At 41.0% G+C, this 20419-nt stretch overlaps 1 protein-coding gene and 1 pseudogene across 1 annotated transcript; both read left to right on the top strand.

Moving 5' to 3' along the window:
• Positions 1–1423: 1423 nt before the first annotated feature.
• LOC126062984 (olfactory receptor 1A1-like) lies at positions 1424–2353 on the top strand. Its single transcript, XM_049861068.1, has one exon. It carries the CDS (start codon positions 1424–1426, stop codon positions 2351–2353), a length of 930 nt encoding a protein of 309 aa, XP_049717025.1.
• A 16432-nt stretch (positions 2354–18785) lies between these two features.
• On the top strand, positions 18786–19714 carry LOC126062985 (olfactory receptor 1A1-like; annotated as a pseudogene).
• The last annotated feature ends 705 nt before the right edge of the window (positions 19715–20419 follow it).

Consider the following 20419-nt stretch of genomic DNA (forward strand, 5'->3'; position numbering starts at 1 on the left):
AACTCAGTCATGTGACTGCATCTCACTACAAGGGAGGCTGGGAAATGTAATCTAGCTGAGTGTTCAGGAATAAGAGAATAACAATGATTTCAGTGAACAACTCAAAGTCTCTGCCACAATCCCTATGGTTTCAGAGTGCATGATAGATCAGAGATGTGGGAACCCTATAGTGAAGCAGTTAAGGGAGTAATACAATATTTCAGGTAGAAAATGATGATGGTCTAAGCTAAAGCACTGAGACTATAATACAAAACTGTAGTTATATAAGAACTATTTTAAAAGAAAAATCAACAAGATCGGATGTAGAGGTGAGGGGAAAAGTGAGTGAATGTGCCTGGGAGTACCTCACGTGTATGGAATCCATGGAATAAACTGGACTCAACTCAAAAAATATTCAGTACAAAATAACTGGTGTCAACAATGAAAAATACTCCACAGGAATCTCTCTGGATGTTATAAAAATGAAAAAGATGTGGTTTTCCTCCTCAAAAAAAAAGCATATTCTACTTAAGTTGAATATGCCAAGTATGGCATTTCATCAGACATGTTGGCGGGATGATTCAACATGAAAATGTGGGAAAGAGAGATCAAGTCTACAGATAGAGCCTTCAGAGTCATTGGCAAAGTGGTAGTTGAAGCCATGGTGGAGCTGGATGAGTGGCCAAAAGAAGTAGCGAAAAAAGGGAGGAGAAGACCAGGAAGAAAAGCATTGTGATTACATATAGTTAGGGGCTTGGAAAAGAATAAACCTATCAAACAAGATGGCAAAAGCCTACTTTGAAAATGAGACATATGGGAGGGTAGAGAACTCACTGGGCTGGATTTTCTCCTTGTGATTTATAATTAGCTGATGCCAGTATAGACATCTGTCACCTCCCAAGCTCTGGCTCAATCTGAGTTTGGTCAGTGGGCCAATTTCTAGTTGTCCAGGGTAGTTCTTCTACTGATATATCCATTACTCTGGAGTATGTTGTCTTAGATTCCAAAATGCTGTCCTTTCATTATCATCTGTAATAAAATTGATGTGTAATTCTGCTTCTCCATTAAGTTGTAAAGACCATGAGAGCAGAGGCTATGCCTCAATTTGTCTTCTTTTTTCCAACACAGTGCTTGGCACAGATTTCATTCTTAATAATGATTTGTCCAACAAACAAATTAATGAATTGTATTTTTCTCAGATATGTGATTTTCCATGAGGCCTAAGAGAGTGTTTGGCAAATGGAGTGTCCAGAGGTGACTGGTAATTAGTTCCACTGACCAACAGGGAACTTTTTCCCCCAGAATATTGGCTGTCTTGGGATTTAGTAAACCTAGGTAGAGAGGGAGCTGAGCTTTGTAGTCCAAGGTGGTGAATAAGGATGATCATTACACACAGTAAGTTCATTAGTAATCTGGGCTGTTTCTCTTTCATACTGAAGGAGCCATGAAGGAAGGAAACCAGTCCTCTACCTTGGGTTTCATTCTGCTGGGAATTACTGGTCAAGAACAGCAGGAAGATGTCTTCTTCATTCTCTTCCTGTTTATTTACCCCAGTACACTGATTGGAAATCTGCTCATCATCTTGGCCATTCATTCCGACATTCGCCTTCACAACCCCATGTACTTTTTCCTTGCCAATCTCTCCTTTGTTGACATCCTCTTCTCATCTGCAACTGTCCCTAAGATGCTAGCAAACCATCTCTTGGGGAGCAAAGCCATTTCCTTTGAAGAATGCCTAACACAGATGTATTTCATGATTGCCTTGGCTACAACAGATAGCTATATTTTGGCTGTGATGGCATATGATCGTGTGGTAGCCATCAGCCGCCCTCTTCATTATACAATATTTATCAGCCCAAGGTCTTGCTTTCTGCTTGTTGTTGGGTCTTGGGTAATTGCAAATGCCAGTACCCTCCCCCACATTCTGCTCACACCTAGTCTGTCCTTCTGTGGGAACCAGGAAGTGGCCAACTTCTACTGTGACATTTCCTCTTTGCTCAAGTTGTCCTGTTCTGATATCCACTTTAATGTGAAAATGATGTCCATAGGGGTTGGTGTTTTCTGTGTGCCATTAATATGCATTATTATCTCCTATATTCGGGTCTTTTCCATTGTCCTACATGTTCCATCCACCAAGGGTGTGCTCAAAGTCTTCTCTACCTGTGGCTCCCACCTCACAGTTGTTTCTTCATATTATGGGACAGTGATGGGCATGTATGTCCGTCCTCTGACCAGTTACAGCCTAAAGGATGCAGTGATAACGGTGATGTACACAGCAGTGACCCCAATGTTAAATCCGTTCATCTACAGTCTGAGAAACCTAGACATGAAAGCTGCCTTGGGGAAACTCTTCAGCAAGAGAATTTCATCATAACCAATGTGAGGTCATACATTGGGAAGGGCAGTCACCATTAAGCACGCACATAAGAGTCCAGCCCCAATGTCATCCCCCTCCAAGAAACCATCATTGATCTTTCCAGCCAGAAACTTCTTCTCAAAAATCTTGTAATAATTTGATGAGACATCTTACTGACACTTTATACACATTACTGTGCCTTTTTGCAGAGTGGCAATACAAAAATATTGTGTTCATCCCGCAGTTATACTACTGACTAGAAGAATAAATTTGAGAAAGTATGAATCTAGGCTCCCAGATCTACCTATTAGGAATAATGTCTCTCCTGCCTCACACACAAGGTTTAGAAGATCACCTAAGCTTATGCCTTGAGGTGTGTAAATCACTATTGAAATGTCAATTTTGATTGCATTATTATGTTTAATCATTCCTACTATGCTCATACTGGCCCTGGTGCTTCAGTGGTTGAAGAGTTTGGTTGCTAACCGAAAGGTTAGCAGTTCCAATCCACCAACCACTCCTTGGAAACCCTATAGGGCAGTTCTACTCTGCCCTGTAGGGTCACTTTGAGTCGGAATTGTCTTGGTGGCAATGGGTTTGATTTGTTTTTTTTAGGCTCATACAACAGTGGAGTTCAATTCCTCTTGTCTAACTTTAAGGTAGACGAGAGGAATAATGTAAGGTTGCTACAGCAGTTGATGGTATGAAGTTTTCCTATGAATTCCATTTCCTCCCCTGTTCTTTTATACTATCCTCATTGGCACTTATTATTTCCTCAGTGAAATTACAATAATCATAAGAATGTATATGCATATTTGTGGATTTAACCCCAAAAAGGAATCGCTGAACCTACATGTCAAGTCAATTATTGTTTGCCTCAGCCATCTTCATTTGATTCTGCCAAACATTATGTCCTGAAGTGATTCTTTAAACTTGTACTTGGCTGCTAAGGGAAAGGTTAGCAGTTAGAACAGAGCAGCACCATGAAAGAAAGGCCTGGTGATCTGCTACCACAAAGATTCAGCCAAGAAAAACCTATGGAGCTCAGATATACTCTGTAACACCTGGGATAATCATGAGTCAGAATCAACTCAGTGACAATGTGGTTTTTTTTTTTTGGTTTTTTTTTTTAATTTTGTTTTTGGTGAGGGGGTAAGGCCAAGACGGCAGAGTAGTCAGACACTTCCTGTGGCCTCTGTTAAAACAAAGACCCCCCGAAAAAGTGAATTGATCATATATGGCAATGTAGGAGCCCTGGACATCAAAGGCAAAGTTGAGGAATTGGACTGAGTAGGTGGGGAAGGGAAAGACACTTCAGAAGTAGCAACGAGTCGCCAGACCTGACCCAGCAGGAACCAGCACCCTGCAGGCCAGGATTGGCTGGCACCAGTGGTGAGGCAAGCAGTGGCATTCAGGGATGCATTTTCCACATCTGGAGAGGCAGAGCGGCAGAGAGTCTACTCACGTCTCTAGAATCAGTGAAAAGTGACGCTCAATCAGCAAAAGAGAAGTACATGTGTCTAATCCATCAAAAAGATCAAAATTCAAAACCACTTTGGTAAAAACTTCTCCCCCACTTACCTGTCCCCTTCCTGCTTTGCACTGGATCCAAGCTGGCTTCACAGAGTGCAGTGTCCCCTGGGCTGGAAGTAGGACCCATCAACCACTCTGAGCCATTCTCCATTTCTTGGAGAGGGAACAAATGAACAAACCAGGGAAAAAACTAATTGACCAGCTCCCCTAAGCCAGGAACTCAGGGCAGAACAGCTCCTTTGCATAGGCACAGGCACAGGCATAAGGGGTCCACATACTTTGAATGTCTTTCACCCCTGCATAGACCTGTGTGGGCCAATTTCAATAGTGTAGGCCCATATTAGCACAGTACCACAGGGTATATACCTGAAGTCTAACTTCAACTGTTTCAGCTATATAGTGGAGAGGTAGGTTCATGACATTTGACACCACTCTGCCTATTAACCAGGGTCCTCACCTACCCATATCAGGGGCCTGAGGACTGGTAGCACCTGACATGCCACCAAGCCACCTGTGACAGGGGTCCAAGAATAAGTGATGCCTCCCAGGCCTTACATCCAACAGCACAACAGTCAATATCAAATCACACAAAGGGACAGGCCATGATGTCTTCAGAAAGCTCCTAAAACAAAGAATCAAGAAATCTTCCAGATGAAGAGAATGTCCTGGAATTACCAGAGGTAGAATACAAAAGATTAATTAATATACAGAACTCTTCAAGAGACCAGGAAGGAGGCCAGGCAAAATGCAGAACAAGCCAAGAAGCACACAGACACAGCAATAGAGGAACTTAGGAAGATTAGAGAAGAGCATAACAACAAATTTAATAGGCTTCAAGAATCCGTAGAGAGACAACAAACAGAAATCCAGTAGATTAACAATAAAATTTCAGAATTAGATAACTCAATCAAAAGGCATAGGAGCAGAATTGAGGCAATGGAAGTCAGAATTAGTGAGATTGAAGACAAAGCACTTGACACCAACATATTTGAGAAAAATCAGATAAATTGTGCAAATTAATTTCTCATTAAACAATTAATACACATATTGTTTTGTGACATTGGCTGCCAACCCCATGACATGTCGACACTCTCTCTTCTCGACCTTGGGTTCCCCATTTCCATTCATTCAGCTTTCCTATCCCCTTCTGCCTTCCCTTCTTGCTGCTAGGCTGGTGTGTCCATTTAGTCTTGAATACATGGTTGAACTGTGTGTAATTGTTGGTTTTATAGGCCTGTCTGATATTTTTTGTTTTTCTTATGTTTTTCATTTTATTTACTTCATATACTTCATTTACTTAAGAAATTTGGTTAATACTAGAGTCTAAAGTCCCCATGACTGAGTAAGCCAGGAAAAGGCTATATGCAGGTATGTCGGTTAAGGTCCAATCAGAAAACAGAAATCACACCCAGTATTTTCAAACAAATTATTTAATACAGGAAATTGGATACACATGTGTGCTCGTTAAGACTGTGTTTGAAATTGCCGGAACATGACTCTCAGTGTTTTGGCAGTTGTATAATGTTCTGATCATTTCCCTACTGAAATTTAATGTTTGATCTCCCCCATGATGGAATCTGCTGGGTGGTACTGGTGGGGGCGAGGCCTGTGGCGTCTCACTCACCTCTCAGCCTTCATCTCCACCTTCCTCTGTCTACTTCCTTCTTGCTTGCCTTGCCAAGGCTTTTGGCTCATTCTGGATCCTGCAGCTGCCTCTTGTTCACTTGACCTTTGGTTCTTGGGACTTGAGCTTGCAGCTTACCTGCCAACGTTCACAGCCTGTGAGCAAGAGCCCTACTCTCCTGTCTGCCAATCTTGGGTTTGCCAGCCACTACAGCTATGTGAATCAGGAGAAACCTCTGTCCAGATCCAATGACTTGGGACATTCCAGCCTCTACAACTGCATGAACTGTTTTCTTGGTATAAATATATACATATACATATGCTTCACTGATTTTGCTTCTCTAGAGAAACTCAGCCTAAGACAAGAGCTGTATGCTAAAAGAGACTAACAGAGAAAAAAAGATGGGTACCGAATTAATCCAGGAAATGCGAACTGCAGATAGAAGTTATTTCCATGAGGACCTGGGAATAAAGAGAGAAAAGGTGATATTACCAGCCCCTTGCCACTCAGAGGAAGGACAGCCACTTATCTGATGCTCAAACCTCTAAGAAAAGCTGCTGAATAGTGGACACTTGGTCCTCACCTGGTGATGTGGCTCAAATTTTCATTCATGAGGGATCTGAGTACTCAGTTTAAAAAAAAAAAAGAAAACCTCTTACCATCGATTCCAACTCATGACAACACCATGTGTCACAGAGTAGAACTGCTCCATAGGGTTTTCTTAGCTATAGGCTTTACAAAAACAGATCACCAGAACTTTCTTCTGTAGATTGCTGGGTGAGTTTGAACCTTCATCCTTTAGGTTAGCAGCAGATCACATTTAGGACTACCTTTCTGTGGATCTGTAGTTTCTATTAACCTTTGCTATTGGACAATGAATAAGGAAGACTGGAGAAGAACTGACACCTTTGAATTGTGGTGTTGGTGAACAAGATTGAGTGTACCGTGGACTGCCGAAAGAACAAACAAATCTGTCTTGGAAGAAGTACAGCCAGAATGCTCCTTAGAGGCAAGGATGGCGAGATTGCATCTTACATACTTTGTACATGTTGTCAGGAGGGATCGGTCCCTGGAGAAGGACATCACATTTGACAGAGTACAGGGTCAGCAGAAAAGAAGACCCTCAACGAGGTGGTTTGACACAGTGGCTGCAACAATGAGCTCAAGCAGAACAATGATTGTAAGGATGGCTCAGGACCGGCAATGTTTCGTTCCATTGTGCATTGGGGCACTATGAGTCGGAACCAACTCGACGGCACCTAACAACAACAACATTGGACATGGAAATACCAAAAGTCACCCCAGAGAATCTTCTGGGTTCCAGACACAATCCTCCTTGCCCCCATTGTGTACCAACAACACCGTTTCCCTTGGTAATTGGGATCAATACCTTCAACCAGTAAAGATACTGCTTTTTCTGAATGACCTACAGACATGCAACAATTTGGTTGAATCTTAGCAACATTATATTCCATTGGAAAAAAAAAAAACTCTTCCCAAAAGACTGTTACTGCTACCCTTTTAATAAGGTTATAAACAACTTTCTTAGTACACTTCAGGAAATACATATAGACAAAATAAAAGTGCCCCCCCCCCCAAAAAAAAAGCAAGGGAAAGATGAACACAAGATACAGGATGAGAGAAACTCAAGAGGGGAGTGGAATTGAGAGTACCATGCAGTTAGGTATAGGTTATTACTAAAGTCTTAATTTTCAGTTAAAGTGGTGGGTCCATGGATGTTTGTGATATTATTCTAGATGGAGAGACAGACAGACAGACAGATAGATGCTCTGCATATAGCAATGATGAGAGTTTGTCTGAAATGAAGGATTGGATATAGAGAGAGATGGGTAAGGAAGATAGTGACACCAAGAGTTCAATTAGGCAGCTGTTAAAGCTATCTAGAGAAGAGAAAGTGAAGATATCAGACAAAGGATTTAGATGCAAAATAATGTGGGAATAGAAACAATTGAAAGTCGTCATTTTTATGATAGCAGTAAATAAGGAGATGAAAATGTCTTCAAGGTTTGAAGGCTGAGCAACTAAAAGAAATAGAATGCCTTTAGTGAAAATAGTCAACAGCAGGATAATTTTTTTTAAAAATAAGTTCTGTTTTCAATGTATTTTCAAGGGTTCCTGTGGGACACTTTCATGGAGGTACTCAATTAAATAGTAGAGTGAAGAAGTAAAACTTTGGAGCAAAATTAACAAAGCATAGATGAGAGTGAAGTTGATGAATAAAGTTCTGAAAATCAATGTAGTTATCTAAGAGTGTAGACTGAGAAGCTTGTAGAATCAATAGATGAATGAATGTAGAATGATTAAATGAAACTTGTAGAAGAATGTGTGGGAATGGTAGTCTCAGACTACTTTGGTTATCTAAATAACTGTAATCACAGTCCACAGAAAATTCTTGCAAATTTTTGAGGGTTCAAGCATCATTTTCTTTATAATTCTATAAAAAATACTGTTGCACAATTACTTGCCCCTCATGCATACCCAATACATAAACCATGGAACTGTAAGAGAGTCTGAGAAGGACACTAAGAGCAAAATATGATTACTAGGAAGAAAATATTGTAGGATATTTTCATGGATTGAATTGAGTCCCCCAAAACTATCTGTCAGCTTGACTAGGTCATGATTCCATTGTATGATTGCCTACCATTTTATCTTCTGACGTGATTTCTCTGTATGTTGTAAATACTATCACTATGATCTAATGAGATGGATTAGCAGCATCTATATTGATGAGGTTTATCACATTAGATAGTGCATTAAGCCAATCTCTTTGGAGATATAAAAGAGAGAAGCAAGCAGAGAGATATGGGAACCTCATACCACCAAGAAAGCTGTGCATGAGCAGAGAGGGTCCTTTGGACCTGAGGTTCTTGCACTGAGATGCTCCCAGACCAAGGAAAGACTGATGTCAAGGACCTTTCTCCAGAGTCAACAGAGGGAGAAAGCCTACCCCTGGAGATGACACCCTGGGTTTGAACTTGTAGCCTACTAGACTGTGAGAGAATACATTTCTCTTGTTAAAACCATCCATTTTGGTATTTCTGTTATAGCAGCACTGCATGACTAAGACAGATGTCATCTTATCCATGGCTAGGAAGGCCATGACCTGGTACGGGAGCATGATCCAAATACAGGCCAGGTAACAGGGTTGTGTGACCTGAAACAGCTAGGAGAAAATGCAGTTTAACATTTTTCAACACATAGTCTGATAGAATTTGGAGCGTTATCCAACAATTAAAAAACTAGTGTAGGAGGTAGTAAAATAGCATTTACAAAATGCTAAGTATCAGGCTCAGTTTTAAGAACTGTTCAGATATTACCATTCTATGAGCATAACAACTTTATGAAAATGTGATTTGTTATTATTTTGGCAACAGCAGGTTTAATTAATTAAGTTAAATAACTGTTCAAAGTCATACAACCTATAAGTGGCAGAGCCAGGATTCAAACCCAAGCCAGGGCTCACAGTTTTCACCATGATCCTCTACAGAAAGTCAGTGGCCTCTCTGGCACAAGACATAGTAAGTCATAGGAGCAGAAAAAAAAAAAAAAAATCCATTGCTGTCGAGTGGATTCTGGCTCATAGCGACCCTATGAGACAGAAAAAACTTCCCCATGGGGTTTTTGATGAGCTGCTGGTAGATTCAAACTGCCGCCCTTTTGGTTAGGAGCCATAGCTTTTAGCCACTGGGCCACAAGGGACCCAAATCATAGGACAGTGACCATCAATCAAGGCTCTTATAAAAGCTACATGGCTCTTGTGGTATAGTGGTTGAGAGTTTGGCTAAAACCAAAAGATCAGCAGTTCAATCCACTAGCTACTCCTTGAGAACCTTGTACGCAGTTCTACTCTGCTCTATAAATTCACTATGAGTCAGAATCGACTTGACTACAATGGGTTTGGTTTGGTTTTTTGCAAGAATCTAAAAACTTAGAATACCTACTACCAGCATGCTTGACAATGGAAAGTATAACTACTTCCCTAACACTCCTTGTATTAGACTCTAGAGCAAAGATGAGCTATAATTCTTCCTCTTTGCCACTCTGAATACCAAAAGGATTCTATGCCGGCCAGAAGAAAACACCAAGAGCTCATTTGGACCATAGTCCTGGTAGTCTAAAGGGATGCTCCAGGATTTTCTGAACCACAGGAAGAGGGGACCCACATTCCATCAAAGATCCTAGAGTAGCTCACCCCAGAACTTGGACCCTGAGCACATACTCTCTTGAAAATCTTCTCCCAGATCCTTCCTCCTGAAAAAGAACTCTGGGAACAATTACTCTTGGGAACCTTTCTATCCCCTTGGGGCATAGCTGGAGGAGTGTGTAAATGAGTCTCAACAATTACTCTGACTTTGGCCTGAATGAAGACCTGGGGGAGTTGTGTTTCAAGAGCCTTTACAGGCTAGTGAATAATTCCAAATTGTCTCCGTGCTATGACCGGTCCTGCTTCTTGAGGAAGAAACTAGATGACTCATCTTCAGGGTCCATTTAGGACAGCTCCAGCCCCACAGGACCTGTTCCCCCTTCTCCTTCAAGGTTGGGAAACATAGAGCTCCTGATTCCATATCAGCCTGGCTCTGTCCCCTCCACCTCTGGAAGAGAGGACCAAGGACCCACTCTCCATACCCTCTTCTGACCTTCTCTCCATCATGCTCCCAAAAAGCATTGTTGAATGGAGATAGACCCCCTGGCTGGAAATTTCCCATCTATGAAAGTCGTGTGAAGGCCACAGGGCCAGGGCTCTTTGGGCAAGCACCCAGCTCAGCAAGAATCCTCAGGTAGGGCTCTAGACCTTGCAAAAGAGTCTTTACGACGTCAAGGGATAGTTAGCTTTTAACTGAGTACTTATGTGTCAGCAACTGCCTTTCATGCAGTATCTCCGTTGACCCTCGCAAACACCCAAGAGGTAAGTAGAACTACTCTGTGTTTTATCAGATAAAGAAGAAAAAAATGGTGAAAAGAATTGCATATAGTAACAGAGAGAAGTAATGGCAAAGTTAGGACTAGAATCCTGGCTTGACTCCACAACCCAGGTTCTCAAAGAGGGAAGAGATGGGGATAAACACAAGGCAGAAAAAAGCACACGTGCCCTCCCCTTCTCTTCTCCTCTGTCAGAGCATTCTGCTTTTCCTCCTCCATGTACAATCCAGCATCAGCAACCACAATAATGAACTAAAGAGTACAGGAAACAGGGATTTTGATTCTATATGGCAGTTGTCCTTGGGCTCTTGGCCATGCAAACATCAGGAAGGGGTAGTTCTAATTTGGTTTTCTCAGACCTAAGCCATATCTCCTGAAGTAACATTGTGAGTATGTGTGTGTGTGTATACGCACAATTTGAAAATCAACTTGAAATTGTCCTCGCACCAGTTTGCCATCCCAAAATGTTGCCCTATTGATAAATAATTTTGTTTATACGTCCAAATATTTGTGTTTGCATTAAACATAAGATTTCATATCTGTACTACCAGGAAAGGCTAATACAACTCATATCCACTATGTTAATTCTTAGTACCTAAACAGTAAAGTACAAAGTTCTTGTTTTATCTCAAAACTCTCCACAATATACCAAAAACTTCTCTTCCAGGCTGGTATCTTCCTACTCCCCTGCCTGTGCTCTCTACCCCTGATGAAAATAGTATATTCTTGCCTGAATTTACCCTCCATTGTCTGAACCTTGTTCTTGGGGTTTTAACTATGATAACGAAATTAGGCTTCATGTATTAGGTGATCTGTAGAAAGTGGGTGATTCTAAATATACACACATTTACATGTGAATATTATGAACATAATTTTGGGTCCAGTAGCAGGTGGATGTCTCAGTAAGGAAGCCTGGATGAAAGGACAGAGGAAAGAAATGGGTGGTAGGTAGAAAGGGTTACAAGATTGAGGAAGATTCATTTAATGACTATTCCAACTCATAGAAACCCCAGGTGTTGAAGAGTAGACTTGTGCTCCATAGGGTTTTCAGGGCTATTCCCTTTTGGAAGCAGATTGCCAGGCCTTTCTTCCAAGGAACCTCCGGTGGGTTCAAACCACCAACCTTTTGATTACTAGCTGAGTGCTTACCATTGGAACCACCCAGAAACTCCTCATTTACTGACTAAAGAGACTATATTTACTGTTTAATGGGAAAGAGCAGGTGTCCAAGTAGCTGAAAGGACTGATGGAACGATATTGCCAGAAGAAACAGAAGAGAATAAGAATGAGAACATATATACGATAAGAACTTTCATTTTGAGGCTCAGGGGTAACATAAAAAGAACAGGATGGAAATATATGTATGGGAATTATGTGTAGGGGAGAACATTGAGGAATTATGTCCTTATGGGTTTAATTTTCTCACTGAAGGGGGAAGTGACATCCAGGCTTCCATGAGAGTTGATGTAGGGTGTTGTGAGTTTTGAGGAGAGTGGCAAAGTTTTGGCATAGACTACTGAAGAGAATGGGGAGAGGAAGTTTGCTGAAGAGTGTTGAGGTTCCAAATGGAATTAAGCAACGTGAATTCAAGCTCTGAGTTTGTGTGATTTCACCACTACGCCTCCACTTCCCAGGAATAGAAATAAAAACCTGTTGCCATGGCATCGATTCCAACTCGTAGCGACCCTATAGGACAGAGTAGAACTGCCCCATAGGGTTTCCAAGGAGCAGCTGGTGAATTGGAACTGTCGACCTTTTGGTTAGCAGCCAAAGTCTTTACCACTACACCACCAGGGCTCCAGAGCCAGGAATAGAGAAGTGAAAATACGAGAAGATTGCCTTAGGGTTAAGGTTTTGTTGAAGGGCAAGTGACAAAGGGCTTGAGGCAGGAAGGGATGAAAGTGCCACAACTGGGCTGACTGCCTGACACACAGTAAAGAGACTAAGAGACTGCGGGTCTCCACTGGGTAAAAGAACAGGTAGGCACAAAATAATGAGCTGGGAGGACCAGCACCTCACAATTAAACAACGGTAGCAAAAGATTGTTAAAATCTATCCCTACCTGCATCCAGTATTTGACTCCTCTAACCTGAATCTTTCTCCTTTAACATCCTTCTCTCTTAGCATGATAGAATGGCCCTTGGATCCCTCTCCCCAGTGTAACTAAACTCTTGGTTATCTTCAGCCTCTTTGAAAGCAATACTCTATCTCCTACCTTCAATGAAACATGGACTTGAGCCACCCAGCTCCATGGCCAAACTCTGAACCCAGTTATTACCCAATAGTATGATATCTTTCTTTTATATCAAATATGATATTGCTAAAACATCCAAAGACATAACAAATAGCATAATAAAAACTCATCATCTAGTTTTAACAAATGGAACATTAGGTCATATTTGCTACAAATTATTTAAAATAATTAGTACAGACATAGTTTCTTCTTGTCCAAAATCTTATTTCCCCCTCTCACCCCAGAGAGAACCAGTATTGTGGAGCTGGTAGTATACTCCCACTCAGGATTTATACTTGTACTACATTTGTGTGTATTGTTGTATGTATTAAAATTTACATAGATGGTGTGATATGCTTTTTTCTATTATTGTGTTTTTTTAGTTATCCATACGAGTTCACTTTAACTATTTTACAGGATCCATTCAAAAGAAAACATTACAATTTACTTATACGTTCCTCAATTGATGGACCATTTCTAAATCTTCTATATGATGGTGCACATCCTTGTGGATATCAGCGTTACTAGAGATTGCCTAATTGTCTCCCAAAGTGGTTATACTGATTTAGAGTTCCGTGAGGGGAGCCTATGAGGTCCCATTTTTCCATTTGCTTTCTAACACTTGAAGTTGTCAGTCTTTGCACTTATTCGGAGATGAAGAATATTAAATTGAATTTGGAGTCATTGTACACTTCTCTGATTATTAAAGAGGTTGAGCATCTTTTCATTTGCTTATTGGCCATACCAGTATCCTCTTTCCTGACTTGCCTATTCAAGTTTCTTGCCCATTATCTCCTACTGGATTTTTGGTCTTTTTTATTATTATTATTATTAGTGTGTATGACTCTTACGTATTCTGAATACTAATCTTTTATTGATTGGAAACCCTGGAGGCATAGTGGTTATGTACTATGGCTGCTAACAGAAAAGCTGGCAGTTCGAATCTACCAGGCACCCCTTGGAAACTCTATGGGACAGTTCTACTATGTCCCGTAGGTAGCTATGAGTTGGAATCGACTCAAGGCAACAGGTTTGGTCTTTTTTTTTTTTTTTTTTTTTTGATTATGCATGATGTATCTTTCTAGTCCATGATCTTTCTTTCCCTTTTTTCTGTTATGTCTTTTTTGTACAAATGTTTTTTATTTTAATATTGACAAATTTTACAATATTTTTTGTTATGTTTTGTGCACTTTTTATCTGGTTTAAGAAACCAATTCCTACACTGATACCATAAACATATTTTCCTTTATAAAACTTACTCTGAAACATTTGAAGTTTTGCTTTTTACAATTAATTCTTTAGGAATTATTGTTCAGTTTTTTACGTATATATGGGTATCCAATTGCCCCAGTCCTCTTGACTAAATAGTCCTTCCTTTCCTCAAGTATTTCTAAACTAACTCATGTCATATTCCAATTTGTACTATATGTCTGGCTTACTTCTGGACTCTCAAGTCTGTTATTATGGTCTATTTGTCAGTCTCTATATCAGTACTAGGAGAGTGTGTCAAAGTGGTTAAGCGCTGGACTGCTAACCAAAACCTGGGTGGTTTGAACCCACCAGGGGAGAAAGATGTGACAGCTGGCTTCCGAAAAGATTTGCTGGCATATGGAGCAGTTTGACTGTGTCTTATAGGGTCTCTGTGAGTCAGAATTAACTTGTCAGCAATAGGTTTGGGGTTTTTTTGTTTGTTTGTTTACACCAGTACTGGTCTACTTTCATAACTGATAGGGCAATTCCTCTTTCCTTAGTCCTTTTCCCCAAATTCACTTAGCTCTTCTAGGCCCTCTGTTCTTCTACATAAATTTTAGGATCAGTTTGTTAAATTCCACATTTAAAAGAAATCTGTTGTGTTTTGACTGGGATTGCATCAAATTATAGACTAATTAGAGAATAATTGACATTTTACCACACTGAACCTTTTCCATCCATTCATGTTGCAAAACTCCCATTTATTTAGTTATTCATTTTTGTCTTTGAGTAAAGCTTTGTAATTCTTTTCATACTGGTTAGGGACCTCTTTTGTTAGAATTACTTCTCCCCAAAACCCATTGCTGTCAAGTCTATTCCAACTTATAGGGAACCTATAGGACAGAGTAGAACTGCCCCCCATGGGGGTTTCCAAGGCTGTAATCTTTACACAAGCAGGCTGCCACATCTTTTTCCCTCTGAGTGGCTGGTGGGTTTGAACAGGCAACCTTTGGTTAGCAACCAAACCCTTAGTCACTTTGGCCACCAGAACTCCTGAGAATTATGTCTAAACCATTGCTGTCAAGTCAATTCCCTATTGCGACCCCATAGGACAGAGTAGAACTGCCCCACAGGGTTTCCAAGAGGCAGCTGGTGGATTCAAACCTTTTGGTTAGCAGTCAAATGCTTCATCATTGAGCTACCAGGGCCCCTAGAATTATGTCTAGTCTTTAAAATGACTCTTGCTATTGTGATTGGAGGCCCCTGGGTGACACATATGCTTTGCACTCTACTAATAATATAAATGTTGGCATTTTGAACCCATCCAGCAGCAGCTTGATAGGTAGGCCTGGGGTTCTGCTTCAGGTAAAGTGGACAGTCAAAAAAACCCAAAGTTACAATTCTACTCTGTAACACATGAGGTTGCCATGAGTTGGAATTGACTCCATGGCAACAGGTTTGGCATTTTGGTTTTATTGTGAATGGTGGAGGGTCTCTGTAAAACTTATGTTTTCCAAATCATTGCTACGTAAGTATAGGACAGTATGGAACAGTACTGATTTCTAAAAAACATTGATTTATATCCACCAAACTTCCTGAACTCTCTCAATTTATCTAGAAATCTATTATTTTATTTATTTATTTTTTTGCAGAGAACCAATTTTCTGTGACTTCTATCCATTTTGTTCTTTCCAATCCTTACATGCCAATACATTTCCTAGGGCCCTTTTCACAAGCAGGGCAACACTTCAAGTATTTCATGCAGAGGGAGCAAGTAAAACTCCCTGCTTCACGCAGATCTGTGACCATATTTTTTGTACAGAAGGGGGTATTAGCATGCCAGATTTCAGCCCTTAGGGCCTAATTCCTGAATGACAAACCTAAGGGCCCATTGCAGCCTCAGCTATAGCTTACAACTCCTGCTTGGAGCTTTCTCTTTGTTTCTTATATCTAGGTATTCCTATTTCTTTCTTTTAGATTTGGCCATTTGGCACTTGTTTTGACTGTTATGATTTGGAGCCCTTGTGGCATAGAGGTTAAGAGCTCGGCTGCTAACCAAAAGGGCGGCAGCTCCAATTCACCAGCTGCTCCTTCAAAACCTTATGAGGGAGTTCTACTCTGTCCTCTAAGGTGGTTATGAGTAGGAATCGACTCAACAGAAAGAGGTTTTTGCTTGTTTTTAAAATTTATCTGGAATTCTTATGTCTTTAGATAAAATGAGACCTACCAACATCAGCTTAACCTGCTATGTTTCCAAGAGTTCCACCTCTGAAATCTTATACTGCCATACCATATGAGCTAACCATATTCTCTGAGCCACCCAGCTTTACTCAACACTTCCAATCCTGAGATATTGTAATTCTGTGTGAAGATGGACAAAGACATGTCAGGAGAAGAAACCAAATTCCTTTAGAAGCAGAGATGAGAAAGCACATCATATTTTTGAGAAATATAGTTAAACCTGCATCCCCTGTGTCTAGAATATAGTTCATATGTACTGTAGCAGACACTGAGAATTAGTGACTGAACTAATTGTAGATTGAATTAATTATTAAGTGGAGTTCTATTTAGAAAAACTAGTGAATTACTTAGGACAGCGTGGACTACAATAACAAATAGATCATAGCTCCAGTGAGTATTTCTAGTAGTAGGTGGCTCTCCTGGACTTGAAAGAAGAAACAGGGTTTGTTACGAGAATAAGGTTCTTGCCTCTCACTGGTCAAGAATGAGGAGGTAAGGCATGTAGAGATTTCCACACGAGCAAAGGTTTATTGAAGAGGCTTGGAAGCGGAGACGAAGAAGGCCTACAGCAATGCATAGCCCTGTCTCACAGAACAAAAGATGGGCCCAGGTTTGTAAAAGTTCTTGGGTGGGAAAAGATTCATGTTTATTCACAGGCATAGGCAGGGATATCTTAACTAAGGTGCACGCAGCAGCTTTCCAAGACGCCTCCTGTTTCAGAGGCCTCTGGGATTCATATCAGGACTTATTATGGGCTGTCACACCTGTGCATCTCCTGGCTACCGCTGCAGCCCCTCACTGCACCTGGTGGAAGGTCACAGGGGGATGTTCTGTGCATGTCCCTGGGGCTAGTTTTCTCCAGCTGCTTCTGAAAGACAACTTTAAAGAAGTCTGTGGTCTATTTTCTAATACCACTCCCCATTGTTCTGGGGAACGGCTTTGTTTATGTGCCCTGGCCCATTTCTTGTTACTTTGCAGATTTGGGGGGCCCTCTGTTCTCTGTTTTAATAAGTCCGTAGGTTCCATACCCAGCCCCCTATTATCTCCCTGATGGTATAACCTATCTCTCTTTTACTTGCTTCTCCTGTAAGCACACTGGTCTCTTTGCCATTCTTCAGACAGGGAACCTCTGATCTCAGGGCCTTTGGTCCCTGTCTTACGTTCATTCCACCAAGTGACTCCACCATCCCACTAAGCCTCTATCCATTTCCACTCAGCTGGCAAAGGGGGAAAGAGAGTGTAGAAGAAGCCCAGAATTAGCACGCAACAATGGACTGGCTAGAAGTTAGTCACATGACCGCATCTCACTGTAAGGGAGGCTGGGAAATGTAATCTTGCAGTGTGTACAGGAAACAGAGAATAATATAGATTTAGGTGAGCACCTAGTAGTCTCTTCCACAATCCCTATAGTCCCAGAGTGCAAGATAGATCAAGGAGGTGGGAAAGTATAGTCAAGCAGTTAAGGGAGCACTAGAATATTTCAGGTAGAAAATGTTGATGGTCTAAGCTAAAGCACTGAGACTATGACAGAAAAGCGGAGCTATGTAGTAATTATTTCAAATGAAGAATCAAAAAGATCAGATGGACAGGTGAGGGGTAAAGTGAGTGAATGTGCCCATAAGTACCTCACATGTGTGGAACCCACGGAATAAACCTGGACTCAACTCAAGAAATATTCAACACAAACTTATTGGTTTCAAAAATGAAAAATACTCCATAATAATCTCTCTGGATGATATAAAAATAAAAAGATGTGGTTTTCCTCCTCAACAAAAGTTTGCAATTCTACTTAGGTTGGATATGCAGAGTAAGGGGTTTGGTCAGACACGTTGGTGGGATGATTGAACATAGAAATATGGGTAAGAGAGATCAAGTCTGCAGAAAGAGCCTTCAGAGTCATTGGCAAAGTGGTAGCTGAAGCCATGGTGGAGCTGGATGAGTCACCAAAAGAAGAAAGGGAGGAGAAAACCAAGAAGAAAAACTTTGTGATTGCATATATTTAAGGGCTTGGAAAAGAGATAAAACCTATCAAATGAGGTAGCACAAGTCTACTTTGAAAATGAGACATATGGGAGGGTGGAGAATCCACTGGGCTTGTTTTTCTCTTTGTGATTTATAATTGGCTGATACCAATATAGATATCTGTCACCTTGAGGGCTCTGGCTCACTCTGAGTTTTGTCACTGGACCACTTCCTAATTGTCCTTGGTAGTCCTTCTACTGACACACCCATTACACTGGAGTCTGTTGTCTTAGATTCCAAAATGCTGTCTTTTCATTATCATTAATAAATTTAATGTGTAATTCTGCTTTCTCCATTAACTTGTCAGGGCACCGAAGGCAGAGACTAAGCCTCATTTCACAATGTTTTCTCCAAAATCAGTGCATTCTTAATAATTACATGTTCAACAAATAGATTAATGTAGTGCATTTTTCTCAGATTTGTGACTTTCCATGAGGGCTAACAGAGTGTTTAGCAAATGTAGTTTGTAAGGGTGACAGATCATTAGTCCCACTAACCAACAGGGAATTTTTCCCCCAATATATTGGCTCTCTCAGGATTCAGTAAACCTAGGTAGAGAGGTGGCTGAACTTTGTAGTCAAAGGTGGTGGATAAAGATGACTATTGCACACAGTAAATTCATTAGTAATCTGGACTCTTCTCTCTTTTATACTGAAGGAGCCATGAGGGAAGAAAACCAGTCCTCTACCCTGGGATTCATTCTTCTGGGAATTTCCAGTCAGCAACAGCAGGAAAATCTCTTCTTCATCCTCTTCCTGTTTCTTTACCCCAGCACACTGATCGGAAATCTGATCATCATCTTGGCCATTCTTTCTGATGTTCGCCTTCACAATCCCAGGTACTTTTTCCTTGCCAATCTCTCCTTTGTTGACACCCTCTTCTTGTCTGTAACCGTCTCTACGATGCTAGCAAACCATCTCTTGGGCAGCAAAGTCATTTCCTTTGGAGGATGCCTAACATAGATGTATTTCATGAGTGCCTGGGCTAACACAGAGAGCTATATCTTGGCTGTGATGGCATATGATCATGCTGTGGCCATCAGCTGCCCTCTTCATTACACAATGATGATCAGCTCAAGGTCTTGTATCTTGCTTGTTGTTGGATCTTGGCTGGTTGGAAATGCTAATGCCCTCCCCCACACTGTACTCACAGCTAGTCTGTCCTTCTGCGGGAACCAGAAAGTGGCCAGCTTCTACTGTGACATTACCCCTTTGCTCAAATTGTCCTGTTCAGATATCCACTTTAATGTGAGAATGATGTACCTAGGGGTTGGTGTTTTCTGTGTGCCATTAACATGCATCATTATCGCCTATATTTGGGTCTTTTCTACTGTCCTACAGGTTCCATCCACCAAGGGTGTGCTCAAAGCTTTCTCTACCTGTGGTCCCACCTCACAGTTGTTTCTTTGTATTATGGGACAGTGATGGGAATATATTTCCATCCTCTGACGAGTTACAGACTAAAGGATGCAGTGATAACTGTGATGTACACAGCAGTGACCCCAATGTTAAATCCTTTCATCTATAGTCTGAGAAAACGGGACATGAAAGCTGCCTTGCGGAAACTCTTCGGCAAGAGAATTTGCTCATAACCAACTTGAGGTCGTACATTGGGAAGGGCAGTCACCATTAAGCATGCACATAAGAGTCCAGCCCCAATGTCTTTTGCCTCACCAAGAAACCTTCGTTGATCTTTCCAGCCAAAAGATTCCTCTTCTCAAAAATCTTGTAATAGTTTGGTGAGACAATTTACTGACACCTTTTACACATTGTTGCTCCTTTTGCCAGAGTGGCAACACACGTATTGGGTTCATGCGCCAGTTATACTACTAAATAGCAGAATAAAGTTGAGAAAGTACGAACTTAGCCTCCCACATCTGCTAGGAATAATAATGTCTGGCCTGCCTCCAACACAGGCTTGAGAAGATCACATAAGCTCATGCTTTGAGGGATATAAATCACTATTTAAATCTCAGTTTTCATTGCACTATTACATTTAATCTCCCCTACTATGCTCATAATTGGCCATGTTGGCACATTGGTAAAAGAGCTTGGCTGCTAATCAAAAGGTTGGCAGTTCTAATCCACCAGCCACCTCTTGGAAACCCTATGGGGCAGTTCTACTCTGTCGTATAGGATCACTGTGAGTAGAATCGACTAGATGGCAGAGGATTTGGTTTGGTTTTTTATGCACTTACAGTGGCAGAATTCAATTCCCCTTGTCCAACTTTAAGTTAGAGGAATAATATACGGTTGTTACAGGCTTTGATGGTATGAAGTTTTTCTACGGTTCCTCA

Source organism: Elephas maximus, chromosome 19 (assembly GCF_024166365.1).
Source record: "Elephas maximus indicus isolate mEleMax1 chromosome 19, mEleMax1 primary haplotype, whole genome shotgun sequence".
Taxonomy (NCBI): domain Eukaryota; kingdom Metazoa; phylum Chordata; class Mammalia; order Proboscidea; family Elephantidae; genus Elephas; species Elephas maximus.

Bases quoted from the DNA above. Each gene is read 5' to 3' on its own strand.
- LOC126062984 (XM_049861068.1), top strand. From the start codon at position 1,424: ATGAAGGAAGGAAACCAGTCCTCTACCTTGGGTTTCATTCTGCTGGGA.